Below are 18,519 nucleotides of genomic sequence, written 5' to 3' on the forward strand. Positions count from 1 at the left end.
CTACTGACCTCTTTAGAAACCACATAATACTGCATACTGCCTCCATAATTAAAAATGTTAAAAAAAGGGCATAGATAACCACTATCAACGAAGGAGCTCTGGTTGACCATATGACATAAAAGGCAGACCTATGGCTGACCATTACATCTGTCACACAGCTACATCCTGCCTCATGCCGGGATAACCAGAGAGACTGCACATAAGGATTTGGAAGCACTTTTTTAGTTTTCATTTTTTGACTAGAGGTACATGTTAACCCCCGGGTATTTTTTGTTGTCATAATGTGCCATTTACAGTGGGATCTGCTAAAGATTTAATGTATAAAGCGAAATTGGAATTGAATCTGAAAAAACGCAATAAGCCTTTCCTTTATACTTCTGTATAGGGTCAACTGTTGGTTTTGGCACAGTGTGCCCAAGGCCAATGGGCGTGGGCTGCCATATAACCTTGAAATGTCTCAAAGATCAGCATCATTAGAGGTTGCTTGCTGCTTCTTCCTAAACAGTTGTGCAGGATTACTCTTTCCCCATTTTTCTCCCCGATCTGAATCTGACATCAGGTGTGAAGAGATGCAACTGCACACTGGGCTAAGGCAACCATCCGCAATGCCCAGCGAGTATTGAGCATGAGTCCTCTTTACTAGAAAAGGAACCCGCATGATGCCCGCCGGACGGCCGACAGTTGCGGCAACTTGGCCACCCAGCATGCATATGCGTCTCTCCAGATCTGATCTCGGTAACTTTAATCATTTGCATATTTAGCCTCCTTTTTGTCGCATCACAACAAGCATCCATCTGCTGGGTAGAGAACTTCAGGAATTGATTTGGTTGTCGGTACACAGGTTGTTTAGCATTTGCATACTGCAAATATGTTCTAATTCTATTTCTTTCTCCTCAGATCTGAAGAATCCTTTAAACAGTATTTCAGTGAAATGCCTTGGCTGGCTGTTCCATATAGTGATGAGGCTAGAAGGTCACGGCTCAATCGATTATATGGAATACAAGGTGAGCACTCTTTATTTTGTGAGAATATAATTTAGTGACAACAAGACATGGCATGACATGTAAGAATGCCTAATCTGTAGAGAAAGCCTCTTGAATGTTTTGATGTATTAATGTGTTACAAGTTGTACACATGGCCTTATTGTGGCTTTCTTTGTGTGGCACTGTAATAGGGCTGCCATAGAGGTCCTGCATGCCTCCAATTTCATATGTTCTATACATTCTATACTTTTTTTTTGCTGTCTGATTCTGTATGAATTTGATTTTAAAAAAATCATGGCATATGCAACAAAATAATTTAGCACTTTCACCAAATGAATCAAATCCGCAGGTGCATGTGTGCTATGGCTGTGACACCGTAGTACGCAACGAGTGTGGCGGTCTTCTGCCCCAGAAGTATTGTTTCCAAGGGAGAACATCTCTAGATTACTGAGTCAAATGGAGGTCCTATAGTTCCATACAGTCTCCATTCATTGAACTTTGCCGTGGGCTTGAGCGCTAACCTATAAGGGGCTCTTTGACAGTAAAATAATTCACTTCTGTTTGGCCCCATGCACACGACAGAACTGCATTCTGCATGTGAGAGCCCTCGGCTTACTCCAGCCCTGGCAGGTACCTGTAGTTCCTTTCCTTTTTCTGTACTGCCGTTGTACATACACAGTACAGACTTAACTTTTTTTTAAAACTCGCTATTTGATGACGGGGAATCCGCCACCTTTCCGCAGTGTCGTTGACTTCAATGGAAGCAGTCTGCACCAAATCTGTGCAAAAATATAGCATGCAACGATTTTTCCTCCACGAATGGAAACTGCAATTAATTTCCGTTCGCGTGCAGAAAGAATCAGTTTCCCATAGCATGCTATGGACTGTATTTGCTGCAGATCCGCAGTGTGGATGCTCACTGCGAATTCCTCAGCCAAAATCTGCCCATGGCCTTACTGTGACACACTTTTATTATCACTTGTCCTGGCCAACTCGCATTGTTCAGCCTTTTGTAACTAAATCGGGGAAGGGATGTTGCGTAAAGAGTCTATGGACACTACTTTAATGCATGTATTTTTGACTGAAAAGCATTTTGGCCACAGGTTTTTATGTTGCACTCTTTGTCTTCCATGTATTACAGTGTAGGCAATTTGCAGAAAGCTGCTCACTAACAAATCCATCAGTGGGCTCATATGAACTTCTAGGCAGATTTATGACCGCAACAAAGTTTATTTGCACTGGGACTACCGGAAATAGCTGAGCGCTTGTACTCATCTCTGACAACCCCATAGAGATGAATGGGAGAGGCAGTGCACATGTATATGGCTCCTTTCATCCACGCACACCCCAGGCCTCCATTATTGTGATCAGTGGGTGGCCCAGCAGTCAGAACACCACCGAACTGATACTTATCCCCTATGCTGTTGATATGGGATGTTATTTTTGTGGGACAAGCTGCTAATGTTGATTGTCTGTCTGATGTTCTTCTGTTAAAACGGGTCTGCAATGAGTAAAACATAATAAAGAGCTGATACTTCTCCGCACTCCCCACAAGTCAATTGATTGCTGAGCTCTGTCATTGGCTGCAGCAGTCTAGGATGTCCCATACACAGGCTGCTGAAGCTTGTAAACCTTACATCACAGTGAAGGCCTGGAGCCACCGGTGTAGAGCAAGGTGAGGATCAGCTCTTTATTATGTTTTACCCATAGGGGACCTGTTGGAGAGAACTATTTTTTTCTGTGCAGACAGCTCCTTCAACACCAATATGATCACTCTTCAACACCAATATATGTTCACAAATCTACAACTTTCTAAACTCTGTGTTTATTTTACAAAAAAAAAACACATCAATAGCCAAATAACTAGAGTGTTTAGTGAAGTGCGCAAACCATTGTTTTCAGCCAGGCACAAACTCAACGACAAATCATAGAATGTACAGTTGGAAGGGACCTCCGGGGTCATCGGGTCCAACCCCCTGCTCAGTGCAGGATCACTAAATCATCCCAGACAGATATTTGTCCAGCCCTTGTTTGAACACTTCCATTGAAGGAGAACTCGCCACCTTCCGTGGCAACCTGTTCCACTTATTGATCACCCTCACTGATAAGCAAATTAATTATCGTTCATTCACTGGCAGTGTTTAAACTGAATGATATCGTTTGGATTTGCATAATCCAGTGAGAAACTGAACGATTATGGTTTCATATAGAAGTGTCCGAAGTGCATGACTCATACTTATCCTTGTGAAGATGGAGATTATTTTGAAATATGTAGCCGCCTTTTTTGGAGGAGATTTGGTTGTTTGGTCCTTTTTAAACAGTTTATCTTGCGTCCATATTGATTTAATGTAGAAGAGTGCTGTCAACAAACAGAATCCCACTGCTTTCTATGTGGTTAAGTTCAATATTTTATGTTTGCAAGGTTTATTTCATGGGGATTAGAAACGGTTTCTGAAAACCCAGATTAGATGTAGTGGCTTTACATGAGATCACACGGCGGTATTAAGTAAGTCTCGGAGGTCCTGCTGGAAGCACATTGCCTGACATGCTTGAGTACAGAATCGTCTGCCATGAATCAAGCCTGCGGTAACAAATTTTCATTTGTATATGTGGGCTTACCGTGTGTTTACAGTCAGACCCAGCTTTTGTGGCATTCCAAGACATTATGTAAACCTTTTTTCTTTACATTGAGAGTTGTAACTTAACATGGCATCCAGATATCTTTCTGTATAGTCTTCTCAGAAACTACTTCTTGTACAGGCAGTTTATATGCTTTCTGAATACAATGTGATTTGGTTGATGTCCTGTCGTATCTTCTTGATGTTTGCGGTGCCCTGACTCAATCAGACTTTACAATCTATTTTCAAAGCTCTAGGAGCCATGTTTAACATTTAATATGCGTGTTCTCGTGAGAGAATAGGAAGCCATCATCATTACTATATTTTGAGATCATTACAGAAAATGTTAATACTGGCTTTTTAGCCAATTTATAAAGTGTTACTTTGTATGTATAGGATTACCCATTTTGTTGGTAATTTAATGAACTCAATATGTGGTTATTTCTGCAGGCATTCCAAACCTCATCATATTGGATCCTAAAGGAGAGGTCATTACACGACAGGGAAGAGTGGAAGTACTTCATGATATCGACTGCAAGGAGTTCCCATGGCATCCTAAACCTGTTGTAGAGTTGACAGAATTAAATGCCGTTCAGCTGAACGAGGGTCCCTGCCTTGTTCTTTTTGTAGGTATGGAAATCAAGTGATGGTCATATACCACAAGATTGTTAGCATCCTGATAGGATTCCATTGATTCATACTTCTAAATGTGTGATTCAGATGGAAATGTTTTTCATTTGTGTCAAAGCAATGGCAAATATCTTACAATTAGCCATTACTCCTCAGTTGATGTGTGCGGCCTGTTTCAGATGAAATCTACAAGAAATTAAAAAACAAATCTCCCTCATGCAGGCTTTGCAGGGTTTCACTTTCATTGATGAGAAGCCCTAAATGCCCCAAAAAAAGAACAGACACTGCTCAAAAATCGTGGCATTCGAAGCGCTGCAATCGAGTGGTTGTCTGAGTGGTCCCATTTAAAACAATGGGAGGGTTATACCGCGCTAATTGCGGTAAAAACCGACTGTGTGACGGAGGCCTCACAGTAGTAATCTACCATTTACAGGTATGTAATTAGTCTTGTATGAGCAGTTGTGCTGGCCGATCCTCCTGGTTTCCTCTTGCATAATGCCAATCTTCACAGATCTCTTGCTCTGCCTTTTTAGTTTCCTAAACTGGCCAACTACATAAGACAAAAGTCAATTTTTGCCCATTTTGGCCAATGTTACTGATACCTCTATTCTGATATTGCAAAATTCAATATGACGCAGTATCACAGTATTCATGGAATGGATGAAAAGGAGAGCTGGTATAAATCTGTGTCATATCTACTTAAATTAGGATGCGTTTTTTGTATATTTGCTTTAAAAAAAAATTCTAGTAGTGTGAATGTTTGAAAGCAGTCCAAAACACTAAGATGATGTAACATATGGGGCTTGTCCCACATCTTTGACTTCACTAACTCTGAGGAAGCGGCTGGATCACATTCAGGTATACCGCTTCTTCTAATGTTGCCTGCCTGCAAGCAGCCTCCATATAAACTTCCCACATGGCCTTAATTGTAAAATCCCTTTATAGTGGTTTCCCCTCTAAAAGAACTTCCATCATCTAATATAATCTTACTGGACATGTTAATATTAAACAGCAGATTTTGAATCTACAGATGCTTTGCAGCGGTGCTTCACAATAAGCGGTCTTGTCCTAGATAGTGCTGACACGGACATTTTCAGCTGCTTGAACTTCTGCTCTAGCCTCTGAAGAGGCCGACACGGGAATAGTTCCCTCATTGATGAGCTGATGAACATGTGTGACCGGGAACACAAAGGCTTTACACGGAGCGGAGTAGGACGACAAGTTGACAACTGTATTGTGAAAGTTCTTTTGGCATTCCACAGAATCCTGCTTCTGTCCCTGAACTCTTCACATGGGCAAATCCTGTGTGACGTTAATCTGGTGGTGGAAATGGACACAGATTTAAACCTGTAAACCGCCTTGGCAGAGACCATAGTAATGTGCTTTGTACAGGCGGTTTCCTTCTTTTCCTTGTTTGGCTCGGTATGGTGCTGGTTTCCATCATTACAAAGTGTTTTTTCATACTAAACAGGGCATGGAGAGCCGCATTCTCTTTCCTTTGTGTGGCCGGTTATTAATTCATGGAAGGCCATGGGTGTTTTGCCTGGGAAGGGAAATGATTCTCTTGTTTCCTGTTTCCCTGCTGAGTGCGAAATGCAGCGCTATAAAGTATTGTTTATGTATAACTTTCACAGGCTTCTGTCTGATGTGTTGCGTATTTTAATGAAAACTTTTAAGTAATGAGTAAAAGTTTATTAAGTTATGATGTATTCATATGAATCTTCTTTTCATTTTGCTAAGCAGCGGTTTAAAAGTCAACAGATTCTCCTGTAAAAAAAACTTGTTTTTTTTGTTCTTTTAGGTTTTTTTACATTGTGCTCTCTTAAAATTGAAGAATTGCAGTGTTTAAGTGGGATAACACTGTAAAATAAAATTGTACCTGTAGTCATGTTTGTAATTTAAAAAGGGGGATGCACCTTCCTTACCAAAAAATACCTGCTTGGTTGAAAAAATAAAAAGGGGGCTGTGATTTTAATACAGGGTGTGATTTTGACTCTGACATTGCCCCTATGTACAGCTATCCTAAATACGTATGTAACACATTTCTCAGGAGGTAAACTATATAGCATCTGCTCTGTGTACTTTTAGAGTTTTTACTGGCATCGGCCTCCCAGTATCAGCCAGACCAGTAATTTGCCACTCTAGTGGCAGCACATTGAGAAATAATGTCCCATATATAATGATTTGTGTACAATTAATGCTGAAATTATCTATTTGATGTTTACAAACTACTTGGCAGCGAATTCCTCCTCTGTCCTAAACACTCAGGACCTTCTGACCTTCTGTCTGCACTTGTAGCCTTCTCACCAACCTTGCACAAGATACATAATGAGACCTTGCCCCTGCTACTACTTTCTGTAATATATACTTGTTAGAAGGAGCCCCACTATAGTGATCAGCTGTAATCTGTGTTCAATTCTAGCAGGAAGTATTCAATCTCTCTGCAGCGCCAACAACAGGGAAAGTTTAGCATGGTACTGGTGCATCTTGTCTCCACCAGATCTAAAGGGTGGAGACATGGGTTGGCCGGGATCAGTGAGAGGGAATGCCCTTCTCACACCCCCAGAAGTGTATTGGCTGTCGCGGTGCACTACACATGCAGCCTTCAGGACTTTCAGGGCCGGCAGCCATGGGGCCTTGGCAGCGAAACAGCTATTGGGGACACAGAACAAGGAGGCATGACAGTGGCTGATGGAGAACCTTTCACGGGATGGAGGCACTGGTTGTCACTTCCATGGGGATGGACGCACTGTTTTTTAGCATGGAGGAGTGAGCACAACAGGGGCTACAGTTGCACAGCAGCCGGTCGAAACACTGGATTAGCCGCGGCAGACAGAAGAGCATCTTCTATGCTGCGGGAAGACTGCTTGTCAGGATGAAGGACCGAGCGCTGCAGGGGCCGCAGGAGCACAGATGCTACTCGGGACACAGGATGAGGCATATTAGTGGCGGATGTAGGGCCGGCTTACATGGTGATGGTCAAGTGCCTTCCTACAAGGCGCCGGCGCTAGCAGCAAGTCCGGAGAGAGCGGAGCAAAAGAAGGCATCAGGGCGGCTAACAGAGCAGCGCTTCCATCAGCAGGGCAGCAGAGCGATGCAAGGAGCATCTGCTCAAAAAACACAGTTCCACGCAGCTGGAGCTGCACAAACATAATCCAAAGGAGGCAGGAGAACAGGAATTCCTAGTCGGGGCGAAGGAGCCAGTCTCAAACAAAACCGACGTCAACTCCAGGGATACCAGGTAACAGCAGCCAATCCACAGCTTGGGGCTTCAATAAGGCGTTCCCTGTCACTGATTCCGGCCAGCCTATGTCTCCACCCATACTTCCGGTGGAGACAAGATGCACCAGTACCGTTTAGTATTACACCGTCCCTACTCAATTCAGTGGGTTCTAAAGGGCAGGTAGAGATGCTCTTTTTAACCGCTTTTCACTCTGGACAAGAGATGAGGATTCTTAACAGAAATCTTCTTCTATTATCACAGACTTCATGTTAAGAATGTGTGCAAATGCGTTTCCTAAACCCAAGTAACCCTTTTAAACCATTACAATTTAGTCTGTATATCCCATTAACTTTGAGAATCTAATATCCATAATGGATTTTTACTAATCCCTAGAAATCAACAAACTTGAGGTGTCTGTCAACCACTTAATTTTCTTTTCTTCTAAAGCCAATGTTGTGAGTAGATGAGTCTAAGTGATAAGACGTACAACATATAATGTTTGTGGCAAGAGTTACACCCAGAATATGACCACATGAAAACGTTATGTGTGCTCTCCTGGCTAAGGATTACTTAATACAATGCATAGAACCGCTGGTGCTTGATCAAACATCCTTATTATCCACAAGTGGTAAAGCAAATCGTGATTCCAATAGTTGTTTGTCTGCAGGTTGTATCAGACTTGTCGGAGATTAGTAATCATTTACCCATTATATTTTTCAGACTCTGAGGATGAAGGTGAGTCGGAAGCAGCAAAACAGCTTGTTCAACCCATAGCGGAGAAAATTATAGCACAATATAAAGCCAAAGATGAGGAAGCACCACTACTGTTCTTTGTAGCCAGTGAGGTAAGTGCCGAGAAAGACGAGCAATGTTTATCATTTCTCTTCAGTAATCATGACAAAGTAGAATGTACATCAATACACAAAAGTGTGAAAGTGAGCTTATATATATGTATATTAAACATATATTTTTTTACTATAGCACCAGATATTATAACTACACAATCAGGAGTAAGCAGGGGCGTAACTATAGAGGATGCAGGGGATGCGGTTGCACCCGGGCCCAGAAGCCTTGGGGGCCCCATAAGGCCTCTCTTCTCCATATAGGGAGCCCAGTACTATGACTAAAGCATTATAGTTGGGGGCCCTGTTACAGGTTTTGCATTGGGGCCCGGGAGCTTCAATTTACGCCTCTGGGAGTAAAGTATATGTGGTATTGGTGAAGGAATAAAAAGTTATACTTCTTGCTAATGGTGGAATATTAGCCACGAGTAAAGACTAGATTAGCAGTGAGGCATAAAAGGTTGGTATATAAAATAAGAATGCTTGGTCTGGGTGAGAATGTGCGTAAGTGGGTAATTGCCTCAGTGATAGAAAGCAGAGGGTGGTTATAAATGGTACATACTCTGATTGGGTCACCGTTACGAGTGGGGGACCACAAGGGTCGGTTTTGGGCCCTATTTTTTAATACATTAATGACTTGGTAGAAGGATTGCATAATAATATAGCAATAGTTGCAGATAATATAAACTATGTAAAGAAATGAACACGAGAAGACACAAGACGGTTGCAAACGGATCTGAAGGGTTTGGGCAGAAATGAAGGGTTTGGGCAGAAAAGTGGCAAATGACTGTAAAGTTATGCACATGGGCAGAGGAAATACATGTCACCATTACACACTAAATGGGAAACCTCTGAGTAACACTGACATGGAAAAGGACTTAAAAATTGTAGTCAACCGTAAGTTTAACTGGAGCAACCAGTGTCAGGCAGCTGCTGCCAAGGCAAAAAGGATCATGGGGTGCATCAAAAGAGGTGACAAGAATATTGTTCTTCCTCTTTACAAGTCACTGGTCAGACTACACATGGAATATTGTGTATAGTTTTGGGCACCGATACTCGAGAAGGACATATCAGAGCTTGATTGGGTAGAAAGGCAGGTACTATAGTAATAAATTGAATCGGTGGACTACAATACCCAGAGAGGTTATCAAAATTAGGATTTTTTTTTTTGTTTAGACGGCTGAGGTGTGACCTAATAACTATATAAATACATTAGGGGACAATACAGAGATCTCGCCTATCTATTTATACCCAGTACAGTGACAGTAACAAGGGGGCATCCTCTCCCTCCAGAGGAAAGAAGGTTTCTACACCAACATGGAAGGGGGTTCTTTGCTGTAAGAGCAGTGAGACTATGGAACTCTCTGCATGAGGATGTGATAATAGCGAACACGATAAAAGCACAAGAGCCTGGACGTCTTTCTTGAGCGATACAATATTATATGTTATAATCATGAATAACTTCAGAAGGCTCGGTGATCCAGAGATTATTCCAATTTGCCAGATTGGAGTCAGGAAGGAATTTTTTTTTTTCCTTAAATGGGAAAAATTTACTTTTTTGTATTTTTATTGCCTTCCTCTGGATCAACCTTTAGGGGTAATAGGCTGAACTGTATGGACATATATCTCTTTTTGGCTTTACATACGATGTTACAGTCAAGGATTAAAGTGTAATGTAATTTACAGTATATGAAGTCTACTTATTTGGTTGACTTTCAATTCTTTTACTTCTGGGTGAAGTTGATGGTGTTCAAGGCTCTGTGTTAAGTAATTTTCATTGGTCCTTACAGCGGTTTTTGCATTATTCTTGCCATGAAAAATACAAGTAACTCCATTAAAGTCGATCTGTTTGGATCTGACAAGGCTGTTTTGCTGTGTTGTAAATGGAAGCCATGATGTTAGTGTAAATTGGCCCTAATGGTTTTTAACATACTGTATGTGATAGATTGCAGTGTGCTGCATCAACACTGTATCCACAGATATCCCTGAAGTGATTTGGAAAGAGCCATTGTAACATAAATGCTAGACAGAAAGGTTATCCCATAAAATGCATAATTCCAATCATTTTATAAAACATCCCAGAAGAGAAATCCCAGAATGAGCCTCAACTCCATTTGTTGACATTTTAACTGGACATTTGTAAATGCCAAGTTAGTGAAGCAATGCAAAAATACTTAGGCGATGAAGAAAACCTTTTGAGCATTCACATCTCTTATATAAAGCCTTGTGATCTCTCCAAAATAACATCAATCATTTGTGCTTGGGAAAGAGACAAATGGGGTTTAGTGGTTTCAGATTCTGGGTGTGGAAGCGCAAGCTAAAGCTGATTGCTGAGTACACAGCACATCTGCATTGAATCAGGCCAAGCTGTGTAATCACACCTCACTCTGTAAGCTGATAGAGAATAGAATATTCTTCATGCTCACTGGTCTGGAAGTCTTGTAATAAAAATCATGTAGGCAAGCACAAAAGTGTTTACCCTTACCTTGTTAGACTACTCATTCCACAAGTCTTATGACAGAAATATGAGTGCAGCCTCCGGATGAAGATTCTGCTTTTAACTTGTTGCTATGCTTCAAGTAAGGACAAGAAGCGTGGCATAAGATTGTGTATTAGGGCACTTTAATGCTTTGCAACTAATCCAAAATGTATGACTCGCCTCCAACCCTGTGAAGCACCACTCAGGGGCTGTAGATCTGCATATACAAAGAACCTCCTAATAAAGTGAAAGAAATGGGCAAATGTATAGGAAAAGCAAAAGCAAACCCACAAAGGTGCAGCCGTATCCTGCAGATAACCAGTTATATGCAGGCGTGTAATACTTTAGTTTTAAATCGCATTAGGCTGCGGTCACAGCTGCGTTAGGGCTTGATTCAGGGTTTTCATCGCTCTGCTCCACTTTTGGAGCTGAGAAACTGAAATCAATTGGTCAGTTTTTTCCCCATTTTATTTCAATGGAGTTCTAAAAAAATGGAAAGCAAGCAGAACGGCTTCGGTTTGCTTACGTTCCATTAGGTTTCAGTTTTTTGGGATGGAAAAATAACGCTGCAGCAGCATTTTTCCATTCAAACAAAAGAAAACCTGACAGAATGGAAGCAAACAGAAGCCTTTTTGTTTGCATTCCGTTTTTCTGAAACACCATTGAAATCAATGAGGGGAAAAAAAGGATACTTTTATTTAAATTTCTCTCCTCCAAAAACGGAGCAGAGAAACAGAAACCCTGAACCGAGTCTCCCTAACGCAGCTGTGAAAGCAGCCCAAAGCTCCTCATCTTCATCCTAAAATGACAATATTTAGCAGATGAGCTATAAACCTGTTCTGCTCTTCCCTTTCGCATGTCTGTGAGCGATCACATTATTCAGTCAGCTCATGAATGATTGTTACCTTCCACATCTGTTTCTCTTCAGCAGTGCAGCCCAACTGTAGAGGGATTAATGTGAAGAATAGGAGGAGCTGGTGATATGTCATTTCAGGATTACATAGTCGTGCTGCTAGACAATAAAGAAGCCGAGACTCCTCTTCAGTGTCCTCACTTCATCTCTATCCAAGCTAGATCTCTCACTTGTCATCAGTGATTGCTTATCTGTGCTTCTGTGCTATATCTTGCTTTACAATATAAGCTATACAGTCATTGAACACAAAGGAGACCTATGAGAAGTCATGGAGTTACAGGCCTAAAGCCTGAGGCTGCCGTACCGCAGTAATCCCATTTCTTGATCTGACATTTCTGAAGTTCAGCATTGTCATGAAGACACGTATGAAGCTACATTGAGAATTGCCTATAACAACTGGATTACTGCTGTCAGTAACAGGACACTTTAAACAAGCTTGAATCTGATTGGTTGGCACAGGCAACCTCCATCTATTTTGCTAGAGTTTGGTCAATCCAATCTGTTGTATGGATCCAGATAATTACTTGTACATGCTAAGTAGCAGAGTATATTGTGATCCAAATTATGATTTGGATCTAAACCATATGGAGGGTTTGTCAGCACTATCATACAATGTACAAAGCGGCATACAAATGGTGCCATATTTATCAAAATGGCAAAACCTATTTGGCATGCATCAATATCATTTTTTTCTGTATGGTACCTAATGACTGCTATATAGTATCTATGGCAGCCTTGTGTGCCAAAAAAGTTACATCTATAATTTTGTGCATTTTACAAAATAATTATGGCATTTGCCATAGTAAATTCCAAAAAAAGAATTGGCGCTGTGAGATCACAGCAGTCCAGTGGCCGCAGTCTTCTCACTTGTATAAATGACTATGAATTTATATTTATTTATTTATATATATATATATATATATATATAAATTCATAGTCATTTATATATAATTTTTTTTTTTTTTTTTTTATTTCATGTGCAACATTTTATGAATCCTGGTTCTGGAAGTCTCATTGCAGAAAGATATCCAATGTAACGGTTTCTTCCAGTTATTTTCACTTTATGAGGTCATCTGATACATTCATTCTTTATGCCAACTCTGTGTTTAGTCTATTGGCTTGTCACATCCACAGCACTCTGCTAGGAGTAAACATGGTTTGTAATTGTACAATGTTACGTTGCTTGTGCTCCTCTGATAGGCTCGTGAAACTAGAACTGCTGGCAAGAAGGACTTCTTCACCAGAGAGGCAATGTGGCAGTGCCAAAACTATGAATGGAGGAGGATAGGGCAATACTTTCAGATTCTTCTAGCTTTCTAATGAAATCCTTTAACATTTTCCTTGTAGGGGAATTGACACATAATATCGTATGAGATAGGAGCAAAGTGAATATTACATGAGCAGATGCAGTACAGGATAAGGGCAGTGACAATCCACGACAGCTGAATGCTTTTCACACATGCTACATGTGTTTATGAACTGTTGAAAGTGCTGCAAATGTCATTTTCATACAGTCAGAATGAATTTTTTAAGACGTTGTCCACCATTATATTTCTAATTATTTATGAACAATAACACAGCTTTTAGACGTAAGGTCTTTAACCCCGTAAGGACGAGGCTGTTTTGTAGCTTAAAGAGGTTGTCCTGCGGCAGCAAGTGGGTCTATACACTTCTGTATGGCCATATTAATGCACTTTGTAATGTACATCGTGCATTAATTATGAGCCATACAGAAGTTATAAAAAGTTTTTCACTTACCTGCTCTGCTGCTGGCGTCCTCGTCTCCATGGAGCCCGCCTAATTTTCGCCGTCTAAAATGGTCGAATGGCCAAATTAGACGCGCTTGCGCAGTCCGGGTCTTCTGCTTTCTTCAATGTAGCTCCGTGTAGCTCCGCCCCGTCACGTGCCGATTCCAGCCAATCAGGAGGCTGGAATCGGCAATGGACCGCACAGAAGAGCTGCGGTCCACGGAGGAAGAGGATCCCGGCGGCCATCTTCAGCCGGTAAGTATAGAAGTCACCGGAGCGCGGGGATTAAGGTAAGCGCCGAGCGGTTTTTTTTTTACGTCCCTGCATCGGGGTTGTCTCGCGCCGAACGGGGGGGGGGGGGGGGGGGGTTGGAAAAAAAAAAACCCCGTTTCGGCGCGGGACAACCCCTTTAAGGAACAGATACTTTTTAGGGATTTTACCCCTGTGGTGGTTTTACTGCCCTATTTTTTTTTCTTTTAGCTACTAAAATTATTTTTGCTGCGTTTTTTTGCCATGACACGTAGAGCTACTTTTCTAATATCTTTTTTACTGATGTTTTTTTCCGTTTTTTAGTTTTATTGGGGGTAAAAAGCTAAAAAAAAATGATTTTCTTTTAACATTTTCAGTAATTTTTTTAAGTAGTATATTTATGCTAAAATAAAGTATAGGAACGAGGTCCTAATTTTGTTTTGGACGTTTTGATATATAATATGTATGGTTTTTGGATTACAGGGTGTATGTAGCGACGGTTTTGGTTGGCGTCAGCTTTTGGTTAATTATTTTCTTTTTTATGTATTGTTGTTTTATTTTATTTATGTAACTATTCTTTTTACTATCTATGTCCCCCATGATGTCATATAAGACCTCTGGGGAACATTCACATGTTTTTGTTTTTTTGTTTGACATTTTTCCTCTATAGCTGGGGCATCTATAGGAGCCTCAGTTACAGGGAGACACATCCTCTGTAGTGTCATTAGTCACTGGCAGAGCTGATCAGGGTCTAGTACGATCCTGCTGCTCTGCTATAGCAGGGAATCCCGGCTGTCACATGACCTCCGGGCTCCTGTAGTGGAAGTTACACTTCCACTTTTTAGTACATATCACTCATTGAGCGCTGTGTACTCTAGGAAGGAGAAGGCAGAAAAAGTTAAAAACCCCTCCTGCCTTCTCCTCCGGGTTATCAGCTGTTACTAACAGCTGACAACCCGTCCTGATTCTGATTGATTACGTAAGCAGGAGGCTTTAATCCCCGCTATAATTTTACATATGGCTGAGCTTAAGGCCCAGGACCAGGCGCTGTATATTTACTGTGCTTGGTCCTAAATGGGTTAAAAGAAATCCTACCCTGTGGCTTCCCCAAATCTGTACATTGTTCCCCACCAGCCTGTTCAATGTATAGGGTATCCATTCCCTGCTGTAGCTGTATGTCATACTGACAGAGAAGAACATACCCATGGGAAATCTGTGTGTCCATGTGCCCAATGAACTGGATGTCTGCCAAAAAAGTGCCCTTTTAGTATTCGTGCTACTGCTAACTTTCTAATTTCTTTAACTATATTGACAAACAAAGTAAACCATTATTTTCAATGCAAAGCTAGCGAGATTTGATAATCCCCTGGCACTGACATGATCTAACTAGAGCAGCCGCACTTTCTAGAATAGCTGCATTGTTGGGCATGTTGCTATGCCCCTGATGATGCAGATGGCACAGAGCTGTCTGTGTATGCCGTCATTGTTTAGAAGGCACAGTAAACAAATTTCATGCTTCTCACGGGTTTCTTCTGGGAAAACACACATTGCTACATAACGCTCTTGATTTATTATTGTATTCAAGTGTTGAATCCTGTAACTAATTTGCAGATGCTCACAAAACTGAACATCCATCTCTTTTTGAAGGGCACACAGAATAAAGCGCACAATTTGTGCAAAGCAATCCTAATTGAAATATGCCATTTGCACTGGCACAAAGCCCGTTACGTCCCCCATAGAGGTGTTGTCTGTATATCTACGTACTTTATCCTGGAATTTCCTGTTCTCTGTCTCTCACCATGTTCTCGGCTTTCAGAGTACTGTCCTGGCACTGCCCCTTGTCTGGTCAGAGAAAAGTGGCTGCTGATACCATCTAGTGAAAAGAAGTATGATTGCAAGCTCAGTATAGAAGTATTTTATGGACACAGTCAGCATTGCCAAGATTGATTAAACACCCAGGGAATGTGGTTCATCTGGATATTGATGGCACCCCACATCTATTGGGTACATCTATGTTCTGAGACTGCACGACTACCACATCTGACTTCACCAATGCGTGATTAGTGGAGCCCTTACATCCTTATAATGATGGTCTTAAAAAAAAAATGCCATGAAAAAGTCTATGTATATCCAGATACCATGTTCTGGGCTCATAGCACTATGCAGGTATTAGATTGGTGTTCTTCTTTCTTTTTCCAAAACTTCCATTCAATCCATGGATATGTTTGTGGTTTGCATTCTTGTAGAACAAGCTAAAATGTAATGTTCTCCTTCTTTGCCTAAATTGTGATTTCTTTGGAAAGGCTACACTGATCACTATATTAGAGGCACCCATCTAGTAACTGATTGGACATCCTTTGGTCTTCAAACCCATAGCAGGTCATCGTGGCATAAATTCCACAAGATGATTTCTTTTTAAATTCTTCGCTCTATGCAGAGTGGGCCTGCATATTAAACGCATAGACTTCATTTTACTAGAGCACGTTAAGGAATGATGATTGGTTGCTACGTGCAACAAACAGTTTTTGGTTTTTTTAAACTGTTTCAATAAATGAGACCCATTGAGTAATCTATGGTAAAAGTAATAATACTTTAGGCGTGAGGCACTATATGAGATGTAGTCTTTATATACTACTAGCCTATGTACCCAGCGTTCCCTGGGTTTCTATTGCCCTTAATGCACTGGCTCTTTCTCTTTTTGAGTTTGGGCTGGATGCTGTTCTGGGATCTCTGCAGCCCTTGATGTCCTGGTTCTTTCCTGCTCATTCTTAAGTTGTTGGTCACATTGTTCACTTGTCTCACACGCTTGCAATAATTTTTCTTTGCTTTCAGCTGGACTTGTCCAATGGGTTTCCATTTTTTTTTTCTTTTTGAGGCAAGCCCAGCTAAAAGAGCAACAAACAGTTAAGTATTTTCAGTTGGATTATGAAGAGTACGTTTACCTAGTTTCGTTGACCTCCAAGTCTTGTAGGAACCTATGAAGAACAAATATATTTATCCTATATTATACAGAAGATAGATTGATGTGTCTTTACATTATCAAGCAATTCACAAGAGTAAGAAATATTGAGCTTGACTGGGAGGATTAATATTTGTCTTTACACTTTCAGGATGACATGACGGACTCCCTGCGGGATTTCACTAACCTCCCAGAAGCTGCACCTCTGCTAACCATACTGGACATGTCTGCCCGAGCAAAGTATGTCATGGATGTGGAGGAGATCACACCAGATATTGTGGAGAAGTTCGTCAATGATTTCCTAGCAGAAAAACTGAAACCAGAGCCCATTTAACAAGATCTTGATCAGTGTTCATGCCTTGCATAAAGAGTTATTTAAGAACACAACTGCTTACCCTCTTGCCATAAGGATTTTAACATAGTATCTCTCCAGAGAACGCCTTGTCAAGGTGCCTTTTGTGTTTTGGTTTTAAAAACTGATCCTCTACCAGAATTGTCTTTTGCCAAATGCCTCTTCAGAAAGTGTCACCATGTACAGCGTCGTTGTCATCTTCACTTTGTATTTCCAACCTGGATTTATATCTGCCACTTTAGTCTTCAGCTGTAGACCCTAAACCTTTGTCACTGAGATTTCCCATGTCTTGGGTTTGATATGATAACTGGGTTTGTAGTAACTGTATTTTTAGAATTGGATTTGTCACCTGTCCACACTTTTGGGTTCTCAGTACGATTATTATGCACTCGTTATGCATTGTGCTTTTCATATGCAGTTTAATGCAGTATCTTTTTCCTTTGCTTAATAGCTTTTTTTGTATGTTTCGGAGCCTTATGTATCGTGAACAGGGATTCACGTATCAGTATTCAGTGCTCATGTTTGAATGGTATTAGCGGTGCTGTGCACATGAATCGTTGCCTGGCTTTCAACCCTCCTACCTATTTATCACCGGCTTGCCGTATTCATTACTTGTAAAGTATCACCCTTGAACCAAGTGCTCACCTCTTCTTGTAAAGCACCAACCTGATCACATTTGGGAGTAACTTATATTTTCAGTTTTGTATTTGACTTTTTCAACAACTTCAACTTCTGTAAATCCCAGGTAAAACCTTTCATCCGTGAACAGAGCTAGCAATGTGTAATATCTGCCGAGTTCATTAAAGTCAACCTACCATAAACTTTACACAAAACCCTTGATATGTTAACCTGAACTTCTGCCAAAGTGGCACAAACCTACATGCTCTTCAACCATGGATTGGCACTAATTTTTCTTGTACCTTGCATTGAACGTCAGCAAGTGAATGTATTGTGGTGAGTGGAAACATTTTTGGCAAGTCTAGTTTGCTGTCTTGTGATCTTCTTCTCACCAGAACAATAACTAACAGTTATTAGGTTAACAGGATGGATGCTCAGCATTGTGTTGTAACACTACTATAAGTGATATGCCTGGCTGCCCGACTAGTCTGCCGATATAAATATCCTATAGAATGGATTGAGAATTCCAGGTGTTGGTTACTGTGTTCCTTAGAAAAAAAACAATGATTTCAATAAAGTGGTCTTATGTGTAATTATTTCCATGTTTCTTTCAATTACTTCTCAGATCTGCAGCTTCAGCATTGTTCATACTGTTGTCATTTATGTAATACTAGAATGAATGGCTGGGGACACAGCTACAATTGAAGTATGAATAAATGGGATGGCATAAAAAGTAAAAGTACATACATATTACATACTCAAGGGCATAGAAACATTAGGGAAAAGTGAAAACACAGAAATGCTCTTTTCAGTTTTCAAGGGCTCTTGAAGCTCTTAGTGACCATCCAGTCCTAGACAAACAAAGATGGCCGTCTTGCCTCTCCGACTATGAATCGGTAGTCTTA

General features: G+C 40.9%; 1 protein-coding gene across 1 annotated transcript in view; it reads left to right on the forward strand.

Moving 5' to 3' along the window:
- The window catches only part of NXN (nucleoredoxin), a 111,331-nt gene extending 93,121 nt beyond the window's left edge, over positions 1–18,210 (forward strand). The window contains exons 5-8 of the mRNA XM_066575985.1: positions 898–1,004; positions 4,052–4,231; positions 8,175–8,299; positions 16,796–18,210. Coding sequence (XP_066432082.1) covers positions 898–1,004; positions 4,052–4,231; positions 8,175–8,299; positions 16,796–16,978 — 595 coding nt within the window. The 3' untranslated portion in view covers positions 16,979–18,210. The remainder of the gene's footprint in view (positions 1–897; positions 1,005–4,051; positions 4,232–8,174; positions 8,300–16,795) is intronic.
- The last annotated feature ends 309 nt before the right edge of the window (positions 18,211–18,519 follow it).

This window comes from Eleutherodactylus coqui, chromosome 1 (assembly GCF_035609145.1).
Source record: "Eleutherodactylus coqui strain aEleCoq1 chromosome 1, aEleCoq1.hap1, whole genome shotgun sequence".
Taxonomy (NCBI): Eukaryota; Metazoa; Chordata; class Amphibia; order Anura; family Eleutherodactylidae; genus Eleutherodactylus; species Eleutherodactylus coqui.